The 23,851-nt window shown below is 53.6% G+C and overlaps 1 protein-coding gene across 1 annotated transcript; it reads right to left on the bottom strand.

The window, feature by feature from the left end:
* Positions 1 to 4,676: 4,676 nt before the first annotated feature.
* KRT78 (keratin 78) lies at positions 4,677 to 12,081 on the bottom strand. Its single transcript, XM_035002013.1, has 9 exons — positions 11,707 to 12,081; positions 11,076 to 11,290; positions 10,031 to 10,091; positions 9,468 to 9,563; positions 8,442 to 8,606; positions 7,962 to 8,087; positions 5,296 to 5,516; positions 5,024 to 5,058; positions 4,677 to 4,942 (listed from the first exon to the last, which is right to left on the bottom strand). Exons 1-9 carry the CDS (start codon positions 12,079 to 12,081, stop codon positions 4,689 to 4,691), a joined length of 1,548 nt encoding a protein of 515 aa, XP_034857904.1. The 3' UTR covers positions 4,677 to 4,688.
* Between the last annotated feature and the right edge of the window lie 11,770 nt (positions 12,082 to 23,851).

Here is a 23,851-nt window from a genome sequence, read left to right as displayed (position 1 = left end):
AGCAAAGTGGGTACAAGGACAGAAAGAGGGTCTCGGCCCAACCGTGGGGCCGGGGCACTTGGGGAGAAGGTGGAAAGGCCTGGGCTCCTCAGGCATTGCGCCGAGGTCACGGAGATGCATGGCGCAAAGCACACTTGGCTGGGGACTGAAGAGAAACAGGGCGCTTTGACTATCACCTGAGAGCCCTCCCCCCCAGCCCTCTGTCCCGCAGCAGAGCATCCCCAGAAGGGCCCAGCCACTTTAGAGGGGGCTGCAGGTGGGTGGAGGACACATCCCATTCTGATTAGACACAAGTACACGTCTAAGACTGTGTTCAGCAAAGGCCCCAAGAACCCCAGGGAGCACCCCAACATTCCCGTCTTCCCAGCCCCCAAGGAGCCTGATGCTTGATTTAGAAAGGCCAGGGGCTCCTTGATCACTTCACACAGCCCCCTCCGTGCCCCCCCACCCACCTCAGGCTCCTGGGACCAAGCACAGCCCCAAAGGAAGACTTGGAGATGTGAGATGTTAGTGAAATGTTAGGACTGAGGGAGTGTTGCCGAGGTGACTTTGGAGATTGGCCCTCCTCGCCCACTTGAGCTTTCAGCTGGAAAACTGGAAAATGGGCCCAGAGAGGCAAGAGAGACTTGCCCGAGGGAAGGAGCCACAACAGCCCCTTGCCACACTCCTTCCACAGCGGAGTTGGGACTCTGGGGACTCTGGCCACTTGTCGCCCCAGGATCCCAAAGGAGAGGACAGCGGCCCATTCCCACAGCCGGAGGAAGGCAGGCAGAGAGCAAACCCACTCCAGACCCAGAGGAGGCTGTGGGACTCTTTCCCGGGGCCACTACGAAAGGCTGTAAGGGGCTCCCCGTTGCTACAGATGTTGAACCTAACGCCCACGAGGGATCGGGTGAGGGGCACTCGCAGAACTAGTCCCTTAACACCCAGAAGGGGATCTTCCTTTCTGCTGGGAGCTAGGATACAAGGCATTTGGGCAAGCCAGGCCAGGAGGTGAACCCCCACTGAGCTGTGTGTCCTTGGGCTGCTCTCAACCCCCCTGGACCTCCTTTGCCTCTGCCTTTTTGAAAGGGGAGCCCTATCCAAAAGCACTGGCCTGTGATTCTAGGACTGAGCCAGGACTGAGCCGTCACTTCCCACTGACCCTTGTCTCCTGTCCCTGAGGCTGTGCTCACTTTCTCAGCCTCCCTTTATCGCTTCCCGCAGGTGTGTGGAAAGGGGAGACCGTCGTGAGTGGGACTTCTGGGGAAGGGAGTGATGTCAGCCCTCTGAGTCAGGGCAGCCGGGCAAGTGGGAGGAGAGTCGACTACACACACTCCAGCCTTCCCCAGGAATGACAGCCACACGTGTTGACCGGGCTCTCTCTCCCGGGCTTTGTGGGTTGGTGACAGACAGCCACACAGGTTGCCAGGTTCACTCTGCCCAAGTTACTGCTTGGAGACAGGCTCCCTCCCAGCCAGGCAGGGGCTCCGGGGTCTCAGCCCAGACAGAGTGGGGGAGCCACCCTGCCTCCTTAGGCCCTGACTCTCTGCTTTCAGGCAGAACACCCAAGGTCAGACTTTCTTTCTGTGGTTTTGGATGAACAGTTTCCTCCCCTCCGCTGCGTCTCCAACCAAGGGCTTCTGTGTCTGGAGACTTTCACCTGCCTGGCATCCCCCTCTGCATCAGGACACAAGAGCCGAGGGGATGGCAGTCTGCTGCAGGAGGGACAAGGCAAGATGGCTTGGGTGGGGGCGGACAGATGGTGTCTGCAGAGCACCCAACAGCACCCAACCCAGGCCAGGCTGGGTACGGAGCCATAGCAAAGATACGGGGTGAAGACGACAGTCACTGCCCTTGCGAGCCCTCCCACAGGGGTAGGACTTCCTCACCTAATCGTGATGATTATTACAGTCACCATTTACTCAGCACTTACTATGGGGCAGACACTTTCAGTGCAATAGTGCATCTCATGTCCACGCTGGGTGGACTCCACCGCCTCCTTCCCACCCCAGATCAGTCACCCTCCTCCTAGACCCCTGTAGGCTGCTCCCTTGCTCTCTGGCTTCACGGGTCAGCCAAGGCTGGGGGGCACAGGCAGGAGATGTGAGAGGGTGGAATGGAGGGCAGGTATTTCTGCCCGGCTTCCTCCCTGCTGTCCTCCATGGTTACAGATTCTTCCATCTGTCACTCACTTTTTCCTCTTGTCTTTCAGCTCTGCACAGGCGACCTCCTCGTCCTGGTTCTCCCTGTTTCCACTGAGAGGCCCACGTCCTGGAAAACCGCTTAGCCCTGGACAAACCAGAGGTTGGCCCCTCCAGCTCCGCTGGCCTCTGGCCCCTCCATCCTTTCTGACTTCCCTTAGGTGCTTCTGGCATTGAAGTCCATTTAACTGAACTTTCTCAGGTAAATTTTGTCTCCTGCTGGGACCCTGAATGGCACCACCTCCACACAGCCCTGTGAGGTCAGCATTATTATTAATCTGTCCTCACAGATGAGGAAACTGGGGAGGTTACATAGCTTGGTCAAAGTCACACTGTTAGTAAGTGGCAGAGCTGGGATGCAAGCCCAGGAATCCTGGGAATCCTTACAGAAGGCCGAAAAGCCTCCTTCTCGGATACTTTTGATGGAGAGATCCTTGGGTCTGAGAAAAAGGCTGACCTCCCCTTAAAGCTGGGGGTGAATGGCATGACCTCCTGTGGCCTAGACCATGGAGTTTGGGGTTGAGCCACATGGGAGGGGGAAGACAGGAGGAGCAGTGCAGGAGCCGATGGGCTGCTGGGGGGTGGGGGGCGGGGAGGAAAACGTGGCCCTCCTCACCCACCTAGCAACTGGCCCCGATGCCCATGCTCCTGGCTTCCTGCAGAACTTCCTGCAGAAGAGGGAAGGAGAAGTTTCCAGCCTCATGGTCAGACAGGCCCAGTGATGGGGTGAGAGTCAAGAGGTAAGAGGATGGGCAGAGTTCCAGTCCCAAGTGCTCTTCAGAGCCCCCCTGCACAAGCTGAGCAGCTGATCCCCATCCTGGGTGCAGGAGAAGAAAGTGCCCATTGGTCCCAGGCTAATAGGAAAGCTGGATCCCAGACCAGAACCAGAGAGGGACAGAGCCAAGGACAGCAACAGGTGTAGCCAGGCTGTGCCAGGGACAGAAAGGGTCCAGCACATTCAGACTTGGAGAATTAGGGAAGGTTTCCAGGAGGAGAAAAATCTGGTGCACACGTGAGAAGAACAAGGAGCAGGAATGAGGGGCTGTCTTCGGTCTGGAGTACAGTTATTTTACCAGGGAACAAGCTAGAAGAGATACTGAAACATTGGTGGAAATGGAGGTGGGGGAGGACATCCCAGGGAGCAGAGCAGAGGGCTGGAAGGAGCCCCCTGATGAGCTGATTGGGATGAGGGGTGAGATGTCCATTGGATATTCCCAAACAGTAATAGATATTCCATGAATTTGCCTTCTGGGAAGAGTGGGCTGAGCAGTAGCACCACTTCTGTTTTGCTGGGTGAGATGCAAGACTGGGGCAGAGCTGAATTGCTGGAAAGAGTGGCCGAGAAGCTGCACAGTGCCACAGGGAACCTTCATCTCTGCCCTTCAGCCTCCCCTCTAAATACCCTTGGAACCTGCATTTAAAGCTATTGCTTGGCATCAGTGCTGAATTATTAACCTGCTGGGAGCACCCCTGGAGAGGGGCCAGGTTAAAGCTCAGAGAGGTGGTGGGGCTGACATGACAAGACCCAGCTTGCTACCCTGGATGGAGCTGGAGCCAGGGCATCAGTGGGAGAGCACTAGAAGAAGGAATAGGACACAAACAAGCCCCCCCCCCACAAACCCCCATATCCCAACACAGGCTGTCTGAATTAGCCACAGGAGACTGGCCTCTGAGCCTGGTAACCACAGGCTCCAGAAGGAAGATCTGGCTCTCATGGGTGGGAGGGGTTATGCTGGAGAACCCAGAAACTGAAGGGGTCGGAGAGACACTGAACCCAGGGGCACCTGGCTGGCTCGGCCTATAGAGCATGCAACTCTTGATCTCGGGGTCATGAGTTTGAGCCCCACACTGGGCATAGAGCTTACTTTTTTAAAAAGAGAGACACTGAGTCCATTAGGAGGGCAGGATGGGGTTGATCTTGCTTGCAAGTGTAGCCCAGTCCTGCCACGGTGCCTCAATAAAATTTGTGGGAGGGAAAGAGTGGGAGAGAGGAGAGAGAAAGGGAGACCCCCTCAGGGAGAAATGGGTGCTGCTTCATTTCATAGGAGAGCTAGAGAGATGGAGGTCCAGAGGCAGGTGAGGAGGACTAGGGTGGTGGCCCTTCGTTCCAGCCCCCAGGCTCTGGTGAGTGGGCCTCAGGCCTCTCCTCTCCCCACAAAGGACAGTACTTGGCTGGCCAAGCCCACCAGGGGTTACCCAGCTCCGCCTGAGGGCTGCAGAGAGGAGAGGATGAGGCTGGTTGGCCGGAGGACAGGGCACGGTGGGCCTGGGGCGGACAGCAGGCAAATGAGACACAAACCCGTCTGCGGAGCAAGGCCAGTCTGGGCACACACTCAGAACAGCGGCAGGCATGATTTTTATTGACTTTTGCTGAGTCGCCTGTGGGCTGGCTCAGGCTGTGGGCAATGGACACGGAGCTGGCCGTGCAGGGAGGTGGGTGGTGGAGGTGGGAGCAGGGCTGAGAGGGCTCAGGAAGGCACGGGGAGCAAGTGGCTGCCAGGTCACTCAGTATGTGACGGACGTCTTCAGACTTGACTCCACCGTCTTTTTCAGGATGGTGTGGCAGCCAGAGCCGGAGCCGGACACAGAGCAGGAGCCCAAAACAGTGCCCTGCCCAGAGCCCAGGATGACGTTGGAGCCTCCGGTCACGACGCTGGAGCAGCTGGACCCAAAGCTGCCTTTCCCGCCTCCGAGTCCACAAGTGCTCCCCAGGCCACCGCTAACTCCTCCAGACACAACGGTGCTGCCTCCACCCACGGCTGCCAAGAAATGTAGCAGGGTCCCTGCAGAGTCCTCGGCTCCCCACAGGGACCGCTCTCCCCCAGCCCCCTGATACTTACAGATAGCGACCTGGCTGGTGCACCCCCCAGACATCCTGGCAGAGAAAGGAAAAGAGGAAATGCTCAGAAAGGCTGCAAGGAATGCATCCCCGGGTATTTTAGCCTCTCAGCAGATCAAATCCACAGTCCCGATTTTAAATCCCTCCCAGCAGGATGGGTTGCCCTCCGTGGCTCAGAGTGCTAGGAAGTCTCAGAATCCCCCTCAGCAAGGAGAACACCTTGGTGGCGGTCCATCCTCCTCTCCCACCTCTCCCATGTTCCCAGGTCCCCACCTGCTCTCCTCAACCTCCAGCAGCCTGCGGTAGGTGGCGATCTCCACGTCCAGAGCCAGCTTCGTGCTCATCAGCTCCTGGTACTTGCGCAGCATCCGGGCCAGGTCCTGCTTGGCCGCTCTCAGGGCGGCCTCCAGCTCATCCAGTTTGGCCCGAGCATCCTTGAGGGCCAGCTCCCCACGCTGCTCGGCATCAGTGATGGTGGTCTGCAGGCTGGCATTCTGGAAAGGGTATAGAAATGAGGGAGAAAGTGACTGCAAGTCCAGCACAGCCTCCCAAGAAACCTACGATGGCTAGAGCTTAAAGCCCAGGGTAGACCACAATCTTAGGAGCTCAAAATTATCCATGTCCATCCCCCTCCCACCCCGTTCCTCTCATTCTAAGGGAAAGCATCTCCTCTTCTGCTTCCTTAACTCCCGGAGTGGGTTGACTAGTGTCCCCAAAAACATCATGTCCACCTAGAACTTCAGACTGTGATCTTATTTGGAAATAGGGTCTTTGCAGATGTCATTCGTTAAGGATCTCAAGATGATATCATACTGTATATAGAATGAGCCTTAAATCCCATGAGTGGTGTCCCTAGAAAAAGATGACAGAACACAGCAATAGATACACAAGGATGATGCCACGTGACAATGGAAGCACGGATGGAGTGATACAGCCATAAGACAAGGAATGCCAAGGATTCTCAGGGCCACCAGAAGCTAGGGAAAGGCAAGGAAGGATTCTGAGGGAGCGCACCTGCCAACCCCCTATTCCATACTTCCAGCCTCCAGAACTGAGAGAACACATGGGCTGGTGTTTCAAGTTCCAAGTTTGTGGTACTTTGTTACAGCAGCCACAGGAACCTCATCCCTTAGCACCTCTTCCAATACTTTGTCCTCTTATTAAAGTATATCAGGGGCGCCTGGGTGGCTCAGTAGTTAAGCGTCTGCCTTCAGCTCAGGTCGTGATCCCGGGGTCCTGGGATCGAGCCCCATGTCGGCTCCTGGCTCTGCGGGAAGCCTGCTTCTCCCTCTCCCACTCCCCCTGCTTGTGTTCCCTCTCTCACTGTGTCTCTCTCTGTCAAATAAATAAATAAAATCTTTAAAAAAAAAAAAAGTATATCAAACCACAGGCCCCAATTTTTGGTTTGAGAAATACACTCTCTGTACTTACCTCTCTGATCAGACAGAAAACTCCCAGGAGGGCAACATCCCCATCTAATTGGCCATCCAGCTGACTGACCCGCAGGATCAGGAAAGGCATTCCCTAAGGGCTCTCATTATTCTACCCCCATTCTAGCCTCATTATTCTATTCTGTTCTATACACAAGCACCCTGTGGATGGACAACATCATCTCCAGTCTACAGATGAAGAAAATGAGGTTCAGAAAGGCAGTGAAGGGAGAGCTGGGTCCCTAACCCAGGACAGCTAGCTGCTAGCTGGTCCCCTGCTTCCAGCCCACGGGGCTCTGCCGGGACCTGGCACAGGGGAGTCCGGTCCATCATGTTTGTGCAGGAAAAGGAGGAGTAAGCGGGAGGCTGTGTTCCCAAGAGGGATTCTTGCAGGAAAAGCATGTATGCCAGAGCTGTGGCTCCCAGCTCTGGGGACGTGGTAGCCCTCGTAAGTGCTGGCCGCTGGGCTGAGACTGCACGCTCACAATCGCCTGGCTGAACGGAGCTCAGAAAGTAGGCTTCTGGGCTCCACCCTGAGAGGCTGATTGCCTGAGTCTGACAGAGGCCCAGGAATCTGCATTTTAACCGCCACCCCAGGGAATTCCAAAGCAAGGAATTCAAATTTATGGGCAAAAACACTGTGGCAGCACGTTGGATAATAAGACCTGGTCACCTTCATCTCGGTCCCACATCACATTCCAAAGGACAGCAGGCAGGGATGGGTGGAGACTGAGTCCCAGCTTCGGAATGGGGCTCCAAGGGCTTTCCCAGGAGGGCCCCGGCTTGGGAGAGGACGGGCCATGGGAGCGCCCTGGGGGTCAAGCTGAAATGCCTGAGGAAACCGCCTGAGACTCTAGTCTCAGCTCTCAACCGCCTGCCGATCCCAAGACCGATTCTTTGGGTTTGGGGAAAGTGAGTGCAAAGAGACTTGAAAGCTGAAGAGTCTGCAGTCCTTCACATCTAGAAGTGAGGGCTCCAGGACCAGCAAGGAACCACCCCCCTGCCCTTACCATCCTCTCCCTCCTCCTCTCCCCACTCCATCCCATGCCAGGCCCCAACAGCATCACCTCCAACCTGCACAAAGACCTGCCTAAGGAAGGTTCACTCCCCCCCCCATCTCACCTGGCTCTCACCCTCCCTAACACGGGACTCAGAAAAGTCAGCACCTGGCCCTAGGGTCTCCGCTGGGCTTGAGGAATAAGAGTAAGGAAAGACAAGAATATAAGACAAGAAAGATGGATCGACCCTCTCCCCAAGGAGCCAAAAGCAAGATGTACGCTTGGCCATGGAAGGCAGGTGAGCAGCGCCCCCTGGAGTTGTTCAGCACAGAACACACACAGGCTTGAAGTCATAGGAGGGAGGCCAAATTCCTCCAAAATGGGGCTTGAGGTTCTCTCCACACAAAGTATCCAAAGCTCCAGCTAGTTATCAAACCTGCACACAAAGCCAGCAATGACCCTGGCACAAAGGTAGTACAAAGGAAGAGCTGGGGAGCTCTGGGAGCCTTACCTGCTTCTTGAGGTTCTCGATCTGACTCTGCAGCCTCTGACTCGCCTGCTGCAGCTGAGAGATCTGGACTTTGGTTTCCTTCATGCTGTCTCCATGAAGCCGGGCAGACGCCTGAAGCTCCTGGTACTGAAGGGGACAGAGGTGACACCATTGGTTAAGAGGACCCTCACCTCCGACCTCAAGACCATGAGAAACACCATGTCCCCAGTTCTGTGCCTCCTCACGTCCTCACTTGGAATGCGAGTTAAACGCTGAAGCCAGGACACGGCAGGATGAGCTTGCAACAGTCCAGACTGGTCTCCCACGGTTTCCCTGCACTGCCCCCTTCCTGGAGAGGGGAAGTGGCCATGCCACCCAGCCCTGGAGCTCCGGGGAGGTTATCAGAACTGCCTCAAGGGGACCGAGTTGGACGACCCCTGTGGGGTGTGGGCAGGGAGACCCAGCCTTTTCCCGCCCAGTGCTGCCCCCCAGCTCCGGCACCTTGGTCTGGTACAGCATCTCCGCCTCTGCTTTGCTGCTCTGGGAGATCTCCTCGTACCGGGCACGGACCTCCGCGATGATGTCGCTGAAGTCCAAGCCTCGGTTGTTGTTCATGGACAGCACCACGGATGTGTCACTGGCCTGGGTCTGGAGTTGGCCCAGCTCCTGCTGGGAAGACTGACTCAGTGTCTACCTGCCCCCTCTCCCTTTCCCCCTGGAGCCCCAGGCAGGGGGGCAGGATGCCTGACTTCCTGCCCGTGAACTCCATCAGGGGGCAGCCCTCATTCCGCTGGGTGGTTGGGCATGCCCTGCTCCCCGCTGTCTCCTCATCTGAAAATGAGGGTTGTAGGAGGTGGTGTCTAATGCCCCTTGCAGCATGGACATGAAAGGTAAATGTCCTGCAAGCTCGAAATCACCTGGTTCCCATCACTCCTCTGACTGCTTATCACACCCCTTTGCTCTCCTTCTCCTGCTCCGACCCCCATGGCCTCCTTACTTCCATAAAGATACCAGCACTGGGGGCCCTTCCCTCTGCCTGGAAGCTCTGGTCCCATCTGCTTGGGTAACTTCCTCACCTCCTTCCAATTTTTGCTCAAACTTTATCTTCTAAATAAGGCACTCTGACCACCCTATTTGAAATTACCACCTGCCCTACCTCCCACCCACATTCCTAAGCCCCCTCTCCCTGTTTGCCATAGCATTTTTCCTGTTTGCCATAGCATTGGTCACCTTCTAACATATTATACAATTTACTTCTTTACTAGATCTATTGTTTACTGTCTGTTTCCCAACAGAAAGCAAGCGTCATGATTTTTGTCTGGTTATTCCCTAGTGTATCTCCAGTACCCACCAATCCACATGGTACATTCTCGATGTTTGCTTGTCAAATGACTGAATGACTGGATCTAAGTCACCCTAACCAGGCGTCACCTCCTGGCCACTCCCACTGTAGCCAGGGAGCCTGCTTGCCCTGTCCCCTCCCCTCACTCCCGCCGGCCCTCAGCAGACCGCCCTGCAGATCCTCACTTCTTCATAGAGTTGCCTCAAGAAGCAGATGTACTCTTGCAGAGACTCCAGCTTGCCTTCCAGCTCCATCTTGCTCAGGAAAACCCCATCCACATCCTGGGGTCAGGAAGACAGAAACCATGTACTCCCACTTCTGTTTGTGGGTCCCACTCTGGCTCAGGAGTTCTGCTCACACACTATTCAATACTCACCCATGGCTATCCCCAGAGACCCATTCCTCCTCCAGCCCCCCTTGCTCTGCTCTCCCTTTTGCCTGACACTGGCACACACCACCTTCAGGAAGCCTTCCCTGATTACTCTCAACCAGTTCTGCATCTTCCACTCCCTCCCCACCCTCTCCCACAGTGACACCCGGAGCTCATCATGGGGTCCTTCCGTCAGATCTTGCTCTGGGGTCACTGTGTCTACATAGGAGTCCCATTTCTCTGGGGGCCCCCTGCAGGCAGTGTGGTATCATGTGCTGCATTAGGGTCTCCCACCTCCCACCGTCCCAGCCCAGAACTGGGCTTTGTGCATGGTGGGTGCTCAGGATCCCAGTGAAGCAGCTGACCCCCCACCCTCACCTTTTTTAGGACCACAAAGTCATTCTCAGCCGTGGCATGCTTGTGGGCCTCCTCCTCATACCTGTCAAAATAAGTACAGAAGGACGCTGCCTGAGGTGGTGAGATCAGAGCCCATGCCCCTCCTCCGAGCATGACCTCCCTGAAAAGGCCCCCCTTGCCGCCATTAGACGCTCCCAAGCAGGACACATAACCAGCCCCCTCCTCGGCCTTTCCCATCAGGAAGTCATTGTCACATCCTGGCTACGTCCATCTCCACTCCTTCAGCTCACGTCCACTTAACCACATGAGGTTGCCAAGGCCACTTTCCTTCACGTCTATAAGGCACATTCCAACACCTTTTCTCACTCGCTGCTCACGATCGTCATGTGAAGCAGGCGTTTTGGCTTTTGTCAGAGAGAGTACATGGCTTGCCCAAGTCATCGATAATTAGGTGGCCCAAGCAGATCTAAAACCAGGTCTCCTGGGCTCTTTCCAGGACCCACTCCACCTCCCATGCCGCTGAGGCTGGCAAAGGTAAAAGGCCACACTGCTTCCCCTGCTCGCAGTCACCAAACCCAAGCCTCCTGTTAGTCCACGGCTCTCTTCACGCCACCAGGTGACCTAGGTGGGGAACCCAGAAACACAGCCCAGCTGTGAATCATGCCACACGCCTGGGGATGGTCCCACTAAATGGATTCCCTTCCACCACAGGGACCAGAGAACATCTGAGTCACTTCAGCCCACAGCCTGCTCAACAGGAATTTATCGAGGAAAAACCTGCTGAGCCATTGTTTAAAGAAGCCCCTCCCAGCCCTGACCCAAAACATGGCCCTCGGAGCTGGGTCTGTTGGAACCGAGGCTCTCCAGACCTGGGCATCAGGGACTGTGGGGCCTCCTTACCTGCCACAGGTGGGGCACTCTGAGAATCAGAGGGAATGGGATGAAGAGGGGAGGCCAGTCCTATGTCTCTGGGAGCTCAGCACGTGGGAGGCCCTCCAACTGCCAGCCCCGACCCAAACCCTCCCAGACCCCACCCGGGGCCCATGGGGCACTAGGGTTTGCCTACTTGGCCTTATACTCCTCCTCCTGGTCCTGGCAGAACTTCAGCTCGGCATCCACAGCCCTTCGCTCGCTCTGGAGCTGCTCCAGTTGCCACCTGAGCTGGGCCAGGTAGCCCTCAAAGAAAGACTCCAGGTCCGGGGGGCTGTCACTCACCCCCTCCTGCTGCAGCAGCTCCCACTTGGTCTCCAGGACCTTGTTCTGCTGTTCCAGGAAGCGAACCTGCCGCCCAAGCAGAGGCTCCCTGAGGCTCCCGTGGGGCTCCCTGGCCACAGGCTCTGGCGAGGAAAGCCTCAGGGGCCCTCCAGTCAGCCCACCGTTCCCCTACCTCCCAATCCAGCCTGGGCAGGGGCAGCCTCGGGCCCTCCCAGGAGACTCTGAGCACGTCAAAATGATGGGGATGGCTAACAGGGGAGGGTCTACTGCTGATCAGCTGTTCTCCGTTCCTGAGCCCCAACCATAGAACAGCGGGGCCTCAGCATAATCAGAGAGCCTGCAGTTAGACCACAGGAAGGACTTCTTTGCTGCAGAAGTGATGAGAAAAGTGGTAGCAGAGCAGACTTCCCCATTCCCAAATCCATGGAGAACAGTTCCTCCGAGGGAGGCCGAGAGAGGGGCTTAGCCGAGTGGACCCTCACCTTGTCAATGAAGGAAGCAAACTGGTTGTTGAGGGTTCTGATCTCTTGGGTCTCCTGAGTCCTCACCGCCTGGAACTGGGGGTCGATCTCAATCTTCAATGGGGTCAGCAGACTATTGTTGATGGTCACTTCCCGGATGCCCCCCAGAGGGCACAGGGAAAGCCCGGGCCCACCACGGCCCTCCCCACACTGCACCCATGGTCTTCCCCCTGATCCCCAAGCCCTCCCACGAGAGGGTCCTCTGCAGCCCCCAAAGGAACTAAAGCTCCTGCTGCTGAAGCTGCCCCTGCTGCCACCTCCACGGCCCCCCAGGTGAGCAGAACAGGCTGAGTGAGCACTGAAGCCCCTCCAGGCCTGGCATGACGAGGGAGACATGGTAGAGACGGAAGGTCACACGGCTGCAGACAGAGGATAATCGAGGTATGTGAGTTCCTGCCCTGAGGCCCCAGCACAAGACTTTTATCCCCTCCCATGCCTGGGCTGGGCCTCGGGGAGCAAGATGCTCTGGGCCTGACTGTGTCTGTCACTGGCTCTAGCTGACCTATTCTGACACGCCTGGAGGATAGGGGCCCAACACGTGCAGAGCCCAAGGGAGAGGAGGCCCAGACCCTGCCCTCGGAGCTCCCAGGCCAGCAGGAGAGCTGGGCACGTCCCGAAGACAAGGAAGCAGCCAGAGACCTGGACTCCAGTGCTGGAGGTGGGGAGCGATGGCCCTGAGCCATCACTGAGAGTCATTCAAGGAGGGCTTCCCAGAGAAGGAGATGGGGGGATGGGGAAGAAGAGAGGGGGTTCCGTGGAGCATCTGAGTGCCCTGGCCATGCTGGACAGAGGAGTGTGAAGCTTCTCAAGGGAGAATCTATCTACAGTAATTGGAGAAGGAAGGCACTTGGCAGCACTAGGAGAAGCTACGAGGTTAATAAAGGTGTTATTGCCATCGCAGGCTAAAAGACACTCCGGGATTTGGAAATGAAACAGAAAAACAGGGTGTCCGAGTCCCTTCTTTTGCTCAACCCAGCAATCATCCACAAGGCACCACCCCACTCAAACCAGCCATCTCCAACCCGGATCTGGGCAAGTGGCGCATTTCCGAGCCCAGCCTATGCCCCTGCTCCTGCCCCGGACTCGCAGTGCCAGGCGCATCCACTCAGGTCATGCATGGTCTGTGTCAGGTTACAGATCAGAGGCACCTAGGCTCTGAAGTAAAATATGTAGTTAGAAAAATACTCCCTTGGGGTGCTGGGAACAGACACAGGAACTTCGGGGTTCCCCCCCAGGATAGACTCTGCCTCTCCCTCTGGTATTCCGTGAGCCCCCCACCCAGTACAGGCCCCTTCAGAGGAGGCATTCAGCCAGCACCACTGAAACCCCTCCACTGCTGGTAAGCAGGGTGGGGCGGCTCTGATTTTTAGAAATTTCTAAAATTCCTTCTTACATGGTGGGAGGGTTATTTCTCCCTGCCTCCCAGCCTGTTCTTAGAACCTGGTAGCCCCTAAAACTAGAAGACTGGGCCTTTGATAATGCAACTCAAAGCAAGAACAAACAGGGACTCAGCGTAATGAACACTCCAGAGACATGCTATGAGGAAGCTGGTCCTAGCAATGCACCCCCAGGCCAGACAACAGCAAGCAAGTCTCCCTTTCCTGCGGAGGACTGAAGCCCTTTCCTCCTTCTTCTAGCCCCAGCTGGCACAACCCTGAATGAAGCTGAATGACAGATGGACTCACGGGGAAGAAGAGGCTGGGCCTTCCGTGGGGAGAACAAAATAGATCAAGGGACTGAGGGGCCAGGGGAGGAAGAAAAGACAAAAGATCCAAACAGGAAATCCGAGTGCACCGAGGAGGGAGAAGCATCGTGGAGCAGCCCCAGTGTCTAGAAAGAAAATCTGGGAAATGGGTTGGATCCCACTGAGGACCCACCTCCAAACCCTACCCCTGGGGACCACTTTGCAGCAGCAAGGAAGGCCAGGTACCTTCCTTCCAAGGCCCCATGCATGTGTTTGAGAAACATCTCTGTGGACTAGACTCTACTACTCCTCCCCCACCACCCAGTATTAAGGGTGGAGGACAGAAATCACAAGTGGGATGGCACCAAATCCACCTCCCTGCAACTTCCTCATATTTGTAGTGTTGCTACAAGGTCATCTGCCCAATGCCCCCGTTTTACACTTAAGGACTCTGAGGCCCCATGGGGGTAGGGCGGGGTGCAGAGACTGTGCACCCTTGGGTAACCTAAGAGATTGCACCAGATGACCTCTAAGACTGTGATCCGAGTGACTTGCTCAAGGCCACCCACACAGCTGATTAGGCTGCAGCCAGGACCACCACCCAGCTCAGACCACGGCCCCACGGAGCCACCCACTAAAACTTTGGTTGTAACTCGTCCACCACTCTATCCGGCTCAGGGTCTGACGTACCCCAGGCATCAACAGGTATTTGTTTTCAGAAATGAATTCTTATCCACGACAGTCACACCCAGGGAACTTCTTAAACCACCAGGTTCTCAAATGCTGCTGTAACATGTTTCTTTCTATTTAAAAAAAAATAAGTCAGGGGCACCTGGCTGCCTCGGTCAGTAGAGCGGGCGACTCTTGATCTCGGGGTCGTGAGTTTGAGTCCCATGCTGGGTGGAGAGCTTACTTATATACATACATACATACATACATACATACATACATAAAACGATTCTGTGACATTATAAATAAATGTGATGATTCGGTGGCCTTTTAAATAAATAAATAAATAAATCATAAATAAATAAATAATCGTGGTGACCAAGAGAATGCTAAAACAGTTTGGGGATTTGAATGCTAGGCCCCCACTGGTGGACTGACTTGTCCCTGTGCACAGAGGTGCACAAAGGGATCTCAATTCGTGCAGGGGCCGAAGGGCCCCGGTGGCTCAAATCACGACTTCACATTAAGCCCAGCAGGGTGAAGGCTCTGATGGGTTACGGCTGTCCTCAGTCTCCCCTGCTCCAGGTTAACCATCCTCAGCCATATGTCGTGCTCGGCAGCCCCTGGCCACCTGGGCCCCCCTTCGGGAAAGCGCCAGGCTGGCACAGCTTCTCATAGCTCCCCTGCGGCTCCTTCCCTCCCTGCCTCACCCTAAGTCACAGCTATCATTCCCCAGCCTCTTTCGCTCAAGCCTATCCTGTCTGCACAGCCTATTTTTTGACCCAAATGCCATTTACTCATATTTATTCATTATTTTTTCAACAAAATGTGATCGAGCACCCCCTGTGTGCCGGGGCCTGCACTGAGAATTAAGAATTTCGCAAAGGGCAAAGCCCAGCCCTTGCACCAAGAGCGCTCAGAGTCTTATGGAGAAAGAGACACGGAACAGGTCATTGGACAATATTTCATTGCTATTACAACAAGGAGAGAAAAGTATAGGGCATGAGAGAGGCCTAACCTAGCTTATCCCCTAATTTATTCTCGAAAGTGCCAGGAACACTCCCACCTCAGAGCCTTTGCACTTGCTCTTCCCTCTTCCAGGAATGCTCCTCCCCAGCTACCCACAGGGCTAAAAGTCGCCTTAACCCAAAATTGCAACCCTGGGGCCATCCCTCCTCTGACACTTTTTGTCTCTTTCTCTGCTTTCCTTCTTTCACCAGCCACTGCCTAACACAGCACGTCCTTCACCTACTCATTTTGCTCGTCAGTCTCCGTGCAGGAGAATGTGAGCCCCATGAGGGCAGACATTTGGTCCCTTTGCTCTCTTGTATATCCTCTGCACTTAGGTCAGTGCCTGGCAGACAGGAGGTTGGCAAGAAGTATCTTTTGAAGTTGAAAATAGAGCTACCATATGATCCAGCAATTGCACTACTGGGTATTTACCCCAAAGATACAAAAGTGGGGATCCGAAAGGGTACGTGCACCCCGATGTTTATAGCAGCAATGTCCACAATAGCCAAACTGTGGAAAGGGCCAAGATGTCCATCGACAGATGAATGGATAAAGAAGATGTGGTATATATACACAATGGAATATTATGCAGCCATCAAAAGGAATGAGATCTTGCCATTTGCAACGACGTGGATAGAACTGAAGGGTATTATGTTGAGTGAAATAAGTCAAACAGAGAAAGACATGTATCATATGATCTCACTGATATGAGGAATTCTTAATTGCAGGAAACAAACTGAGGGTTGCTGGAGTGGGGGGTGGGGTGTGAGGGATGGGGTGACTGGGTGATAGACACTGGGGAGGGTATGTGCTCTGGTAAGCGCTGTGAATTGTGCAAGTCTGTTGAATCTCAGATCTGTACCTCTGAGACAAATAATGCAATATATGTTAAGAAAAAAAAAAGAAGAAGAAGGTAGCAGGAGGGGAAGAATGAAGGGGGGGAAATCGGAGGGGTAGACGAACCATGAGAGACGATGGACTCTGAAAAACAAACTGAGGGTTCTAGAGGGGAGGGGGGTGGGAGGATGGGTTAGCCTGGTGGTGGGTATTGAGGAGGGCACATCCTGCATGGAGCACTGGGTGTTATGCACAAACAATGAATCATGGAACACTTCATCTAAAACTAATGATGTAATGTATGGGGATTAACATAAGAATAAAAAAAAAAGAAGTATCTTTTGAATGAATGAATCCCCATCCAGTTTCATCTCATTGGTTTCCTTCCATCTTTCCACGTCTGGAGGTCCCTGTGACTCCAAATTCTATTCTCTGAAGCATTAGTAAATCGCCATCCACCCACTCGAGGTGGGGAGCATGCATACATTTGAGAAACATGGACATGTGTGTGTGTGTGTGTGTGTGTGTATGTACTGAACTCCTACTGTGGGCTGAGCTAAATGATACAGGACATACAAGATGGATAAGGCCCCATCCCCACTCTGAAGGAATATAGAGTCCCAGGGAGGATACACATATGAATACAGAATGGGGTGTGGCCTGAGAGGGACTGCCCGGGTCGCAAGTTTGCGTGTTGGTGTAATAGCGGGGGATTCCTCTTTTGGAGGAAACTTGACCCAGTGCCGTGGTCTTGGAGGAAAGCCAGGACAGACTCCTGTGGCCCGTCCCTGGAAACCCTCCCTCTGCGGATTTACATCTTCCCAGCCTAGGTCCTATGGGGCCTATGCTCAGCTCTTTGGATATCTACCCAATTGTACTTTTATCCAGACCCCATTTTTTTTTAATTCAGCATCCAACTCTTTTCATTGAAATAGAACTGACACCCAATGTTACATTAGTTTCAGGTGTACGCATAGTGATTGGACAAGTCTTTACGTTGTGTGTGCTCCCCACAAGTGTAGCTGCCATCTGTCCCCATGCAACACTATGACCATACCATTGACCGTATTCCCTATGCTGTGCCTTTCATTCCTGGGACTCATTCATTCCGTAACCGGAAGCCTCTATCTCCCGTCTCCTGCATCCATTGTACCCTGACCCCATGTTCCCATCGTTCTGCAAGAACATCAGAAAATGTATCAAATGTCTCATTGAATCCCAGATAGACTCTGTCCGACCTACAAAACTACCAAGATAATATTGTCAGTGAATTATTTTACCCAACAATAAAGCAATCAATGGGGCCTGCATGCCAAGCCCCATTCTAAGAATTTTACATATATTAAGCATTTAATCCTAACAACTCTGTGAAATGGGTACTATTAATATCACCATTTACAGAAAGGGGAACCGAGGTGCCGAGAGAACAAAGAATTTGCTCCAGGCCACGCGGCTGGTATGCCGCAGAGCCAGAACTCGAACACAGGTCATTGAGCACTGGAGTCCCTGCCCTTCCGTCACCACATTGTGCTCCTCTCAGAGACCTGGGAATATCAGTATTGAAGGACACCTTAACCACCTACAGCCCAGAGAGGTAGAACAACTTGCCCAAGGTCACATAGCAGATCCAAAAGTGAAATTCATTCCTCAAACTGCATCCATCATCAATATTAATGAAGCACTACCAGGTGCTAGACACCATGCCAGCCCAGATTAAACAAAAGATAATAGAAGTCCCTGGGGCACCTGGGTGGCTCAGTCGTTAAGCGTCTGCCTTCGGCTCAGGTCATGATCCCGGGGTCCTGGGATCGAGCCCCGCATCGGGCTCCCTGCTCGGCGGGAAGCCTGCTTCTCCCTCTCCCTCTCCCCCTGCTTGTGTTCCCTCTCCTGCTGTCTCTCTCTGTCAAATAAATAAATAAAATCTTTAAAAAAAGAAGAAGAAGTCCCTGCCCTAGTGGAACTTGCAATCTAGCGGGAAACCTATGTAAAAACCAGTAAGTGTAATAAAAGTGTTGAAGGTGCCATGTACATGGTACCGTGGGGGCCTGGGGATCTTCTAGAACAGCAGCAGGTGTTCTTATTCTTGGCACTCTCAGGAAGAAGGAAAATCATCTCATGGGGTCAGGGTGAGGCTATGCTGCCCACACTTGTTCTGTTTTCCTAGTTTTCACGGGGCATTGAAGGGCTTAGTTACTGTCCTCTTGTTTGAGGGGAACCAGACACAAAAGTGTCCCTCACCTGTCTTCAACTAGCCTCCCCACCCCCACCACAGACAGCCCATGACTTTCCCTGCTCGAGTCATAGAACGTTCCCTCAGTTAGGCCTTCACAGCTGAGAAATACATGCCAAATTCTAACCCAGAGCATCCCGAACATCAGTCATTCGCCCATTCAACCCTCACCATTGTGTGGCATATCGTTGTCCCACGGATGTCATTACGTGCTTAATAGTTTTCTTTATTTTTTTAAAGATTTGTTTATTTACTTGAGAGAGAGCAAGGGAGGGGATGGCGTTGAGCACAGAGCCCAACATGGGGCTGGATCTCATGATCCTGAGGTCATGACCCAGCTGAAATCAAGAGTCAGACGCTTAACCAACTGAGCTACCCAGGGGTCCCATTAATAGTTTTCTATAAATCAATTTACTTTTTTTTTATCCTGCCCCTAAGCAGTAATGTCCTTGAAGTCATGGCTTTGGTGTGCTAATTCTAATTTTTCTAATTCATATTCAAATAAAACATGGCTGTTAAAATGTCAAACGTTCGTCCCTGGCTTACACAGCACCCTCTCAGAAACACGGGTCAACCTGATGCTGCTTCCTGCCCAAAGCCAGTGAGGACAAGGAGGGAGCAGCACCCTTCCAATGTGGCCAATTTCTGTAACTACATCTCTCTTGGCCTGTGGGGCAGGAAAGAAGAGGGAGGAGGGGCGCCTGGGTGGCTCAGTCGTTAAGCGTCTGCCTTCAGCTCAGGTCATGATCCCGGGGTCCTGGGATCGAGCCCCACATCGGGCTCCCTGCTCCGTGGGAAGCTTGCTTCTCCCTCTCCCAGTCCCCCTGCTTGTGTTCCCTCTCTCGCTGTCTCTCTCTCTGTCAAATAAATAAATAAAAATCTTTAAAAAAAAGAAGAGGGAGGAGATGAAAGAGGCAGCCCCCCATGCTGCCCCAGGCCAAGCAGAGCGCACTCCAGTGTTCTCTGCCCGGGCACCCTCCTGCCCGCTGGGCTGCGACAGGTAGCCCCTGTCCTCCTCCTGCACCAGCAACGGAGGAAGGTGGCACCCAGCCAGAGAATGGGGAGAACGGGCTTACTGCCTCAAGAAAGGGGTGGGCCGAGCTGCTGCCTCCACAACGCCTCCAAGTCCAGGTAATGAGCCCCCAAAACCCACAGGGAGCACAATCCCAACACAGAGACCTTGGAGAGCAGGGATTTGCAAAGCTTTGCCCGGGAGTTCCGAATTTAAATGTGTGTCTCCAAGGTCCGGGTTGAGAGAGGCTATATAGGACAATGCCAAACTCCAACTTCGGGATAATAACCCTTTTACGTGAAAAACAGTGATCGTGTTTTACGAAGCACTTTTAAAACATCTACTGAGGACCCCCTGGGTGCCATCACTGGGCCCGTGCCCGGCCTTTGCGGATCCTTCATCCTCTCGTCGCAATCTGAGAAGTGGGTATCATTGTCGCTCATGCTACAGGCACAGAAACAGGAGCAAGTGCCCGAGAGATGAGGCCGAGTGAGGCTGAGAACCGGGGTGTGCCCGGGAGCGCGGCGGGATCCCCTGCGACTCCTCGGTGCAGTAGGAATGGTGCATGTTTCCTCACTCAGCAGAGAACCAGAAGCCTGGAGGGGACTCACTGGGCTCGGGCCGGGCAGCCGTGCCCTGCCACGGAACAACGGGCTCGCTGCGGGTTGCGAGAACACAGCTCCGCTTCGTAGCGTTGGCCATTTTCTGGGGTGTAAATACCCCCACCCCAGCTGATCTCGAGCTGCCAGGGCGCTGCCAGGGACTGTGGAGCTGGGGAGGCAGACCCCGCGCGCCTCCCAGAGTCTGCACAGGCTGATGCCAGCACCAGCTGGGCGGGGGGGGGAGCAGGTGGAGGCCTTTCCGTGGAAGGAGACTCTCCCAGCCATTTGCAGCCAAGAACACATATCTGGGAGCAAACCAATGGTGCCTGGGAGAGGGAAGTGGGGCTGGGCTGAGGGAAGAGGGAAGTGTTCAGACCAGAAACCCCGAGCTGAGAGTCCAGACTTGCCACTCTGACCCAATCAGGTTCAGCCAGTTGGGTGCCCTGTTGTTATAGCAACTGCTCCTGACGTGGCAAATATTTGTGAGATGAGTTGCTAAGGACAGCCTCCCAACACCCCAGAGGGCGAAAGGCCCATGGGGCAATTTCTAGGGGAAAGTTCCCAGGATTCCTACAATGCTAAGAAAGTAAGTAAGGCCCCATAGGAGCTCCTGGACTGGGAGGTGGGGTAGGGGGGTCACCTGGATGAGCTCCCTGACCCTCATCCCCCCTCACCAGCATCCCTCCTCGGGCCACCTGAAAAGCTGTGCCAGGGGCCTGGGCTCTGGGAGTGGGGGTTGACTCTTCTGCCCCCATCCCCAAGGAATTTCAGTCTGTTCTGTTATAACCAGCAGCAAGTTGTGAAATCAACTGAATGGGTTTCTTTTTTTTTTTTTTTAATATTTTATTTATTTATTTATTTATTTGAGAGACAGAGTGAGTGAGTGAGTGAGCGAGAGAGAAGGAGCACAAGCTGGAGAAGGGGCAGAGGGAGAGGGAGAAGCAGACTCCCCCCTGAGCAGGGTGCCCCATGTGGGGCTCGAACCCCAGACTCCGGGATCATAACCTGAGCCGAAGGCAGCCGTTTACCCAACTGAGCCACCCAGGCGCCCTGGCTGAATGGGTTTCAACTAGCGTTATCAGCTCCTCACAGGGAGAAAGGCTACCTACCACTGCACCACGAAATTCTGTTCCATATGTGTGTGCTTGTGTAAGTGCATACAGAACTGTGATAGAAAATGAATTTCTGGGGCACCCAGATGGCTCGGTTGATGGAACATGCGATTCTTGATCTTGGGGTTGTAAGTTCAAGCCCCACATTGGGTGCAGAGATTACTTAAAAATCAAATCTTTAAAAAAAAAAAAATGAATTTCTTCCTAGGGATCATTGTCCAAAAAAGTTTAAGAAACCCTCTGATAGAAGAAGTGGTCCCACCCCCAAACACACACAAACCCAAGAAATAAGACCAGAACCAGGAGCAGCGTTAGCTGTCAGGACTGGGGGATGGGAAAATAGAGCTTTCCTCTGGGAAGCTCTTCCAGAAGAGAGAGAGAAGGAAAGCAGGTTTGAGAAGGGGGAAAGCAGAGGGTAGGGAGCTCTCCCAATCTATCCTAAGGGTTAGGAAATTCTCCTAATACCTAATCTAATCCCTAAACGCACAGATGCATGCTCTGCCCTGTAGCTCCCGAAAGGAAAGAACCATGGCCCCCTCCTCCATGGAACCACTGAGTCATGACAGTGACGAGGACAGGAACCCCTGGTTGGATCCAGGAGGGATAAGCTTGGCGGAGCTGGGGAGAGCAGACAGCAGCGTGCTGAGTACAGACAGGGCCCGAGGGCCTGATGGCCGGCCTGCTGTGAGCTACACAGAGCAGCTCAGACTGTGTGCCTGCCCTTGGGGCTGTAGACTCTATCAAGACCACAATAATGCACAACTGGAGAGCGACCCAACAGCAAAAAGACCCTACACGACACCTGCCAGTTGGTGCAGAATGTCAGAGCAGAGAGACCTAAGAGGTCATCTTGTTCAACACCCTTGTTTAACAGCACAAGAGACAGGCCCAGGGAAGGAAAGCAACCTATCCAGGGCAACATAGCAAGGATAGGACTAGAACCCACTAAGCCAGGACTCATTTCATCCTGCATTATAGAGAGCCGTGAGACTTGGATAGAGACCCATGGAAGAGGACCCCAAAACCCCACCCACCCGCCTGCTCCCACCATCCCAGCAAGCTCCTGAAGGCTATCATGCGTCCATAACATGTACTGGGCACTTCTCAGCACCAAGCACTGTGCTAGGTGCTTCAGATCCAACGAACAATCCCCTCCAGCTAAGAATGGAGAGTACCTGCTGCCCTCCAGGAAAAGAGACAGGCTCTGTGACCTCCCTGACCTGCCCAAACACTTACTACTCTCCGAAGTTCTTGGGTCTCACCTCACTCCTTCCTGCTGCAACATCAGTCCAGTGTCTCTTGGCCTCCAAGGCACCTGCTTGCTCACCTGGCCTGGCAGGTGGGGAGGGTGCCTGTGTTACCCCGGGCCTCTCCTGGCTCCCGAGGTAGCCCTCCCATTATTTCAAAAGTGGCATAAAAGCCCCCAGGAGCTGTGTCAGCAGAAGCTTGTGGGCAGGGAGGGGGCAGGGAGAGCAGAAGACCAGCAGGAAGATGTTGGGTGGGGAAGTAGAGGGGCAAGAAAATGCAGATCCCACTGCCTGGCTTCTTAAAGTCTAGGCTGATGATTTAAAGATGCAGAGGAAGAAGATTCTAAGGCTTGTGGCACTTCCTTTTCTTTATACAAATAATACAAATTCATTGCTGAAAATTTTAAAACAATAATAAAATAAAATTAGGAACAATAAAACTCTTCTAAAAACTACAACCTAGAAGCAGTCACTATCAACAGGTTGGTGCAAAACTTTCCAGACTTTTCCACATGTAAATATCTTTCATTATCCATTCAACCCGTATTTATTGGACCTGGTATTGTTCTTTTTTTTTTTTTCTTTTGATCAGGTGTTGTTCTAGCACTAGGTATAAAGTAGCCGTGAAATAGATAAAAATCCATGCCCTTATGGAGTTTGCATTTTATAATTATATATATATGCATACGTGTATATTCATGTTTCTAGTATAGTACTATATACTATTCTAGCGTGAGCACCACTTATGTGTATAAATCTGTATTTCCCAGAAGTGGGATCAGATTATACATATGGATTTATAACCAGTTTCACCCTGTCCGTATCCATAAGTGTAGATCGGATTATTGTAAACGGTTCAGCGTATTCCCTTGCATGGCTTCTCAGGGCTTTTCACCAAGCCCACTGTCTGATTTCTCTCCCAGAGGACACGTCTGAACACACACACACACGTACACAAACATGCATGCACACACTGTGGACAGGGCAGTCTAATCCAGTCCTGGTCCCAGACATCTTTCCAGGATTTTCCAGGGCACAGACCCATTCCTGGCAGTCCCTTCCAAGCAGGAGCACGAGTCTGGCTTCTCGTGCTCTTGACCCCCCCTACAGGCAGCCAGGGTTCTTGCGACCGGAACAGGGCATGGGAGCCAGGCGGGAGCCAGCCCCACGGGAATTCCTAAAACAGGAGTGGGGGGTGATCAGGACCTCCCCGAAGTACCTCCCCTAGCACCACTTCCCTGCTGCCTGATGGGGTTATAAGGTGAGAACCCCCAAACAGGCCCCCAAATGGGAACATAAGCCACCAGTGATTCCTGGGCATTTTTTCTGGATGTTGTGAAGTCCCCGTTGGCCCTGGGCCAAGCTGGGAAAATCCATGTACATGGACTCTCTGGAAGCTAGCTCCTGGGGTCCTAGGGGTGCCCTGGGTAGATGAGCAGAGCAGAGAGAGGCTGAGGATCTGGGAGAGAGGACCTACAGGTGGTGGTTAAGAGCGTGAGTCAGACTGCCTGGGTTCAGATTGTGTCTCCACTACTGACTAGCTCTGTGGCCTCAGGGAAGGGACCTAACCTCTCTGTGCCTCCACGGTCATGACTATAATAAGGGAATAATAATTCCTATTCCATAGGGTTGTTGTGTATGTCCAACAAGATATACACGTAGAGCCCAGAACAGCACTTAGCACAGGGGAGTGTGTACCTAC

Source organism: Mirounga leonina, unplaced genomic scaffold, assembly GCF_011800145.1.
Source record: "Mirounga leonina isolate KUSES-001 unplaced genomic scaffold, KU_Mleo_1.0 Mir_126, whole genome shotgun sequence".
NCBI classification, from domain to species: Eukaryota; Metazoa; Chordata; class Mammalia; order Carnivora; family Phocidae; genus Mirounga; species Mirounga leonina.
Note: the sequence above shows the minus strand (reverse complement) of the source record. Positions and strands in the feature narration are given on the sequence as shown.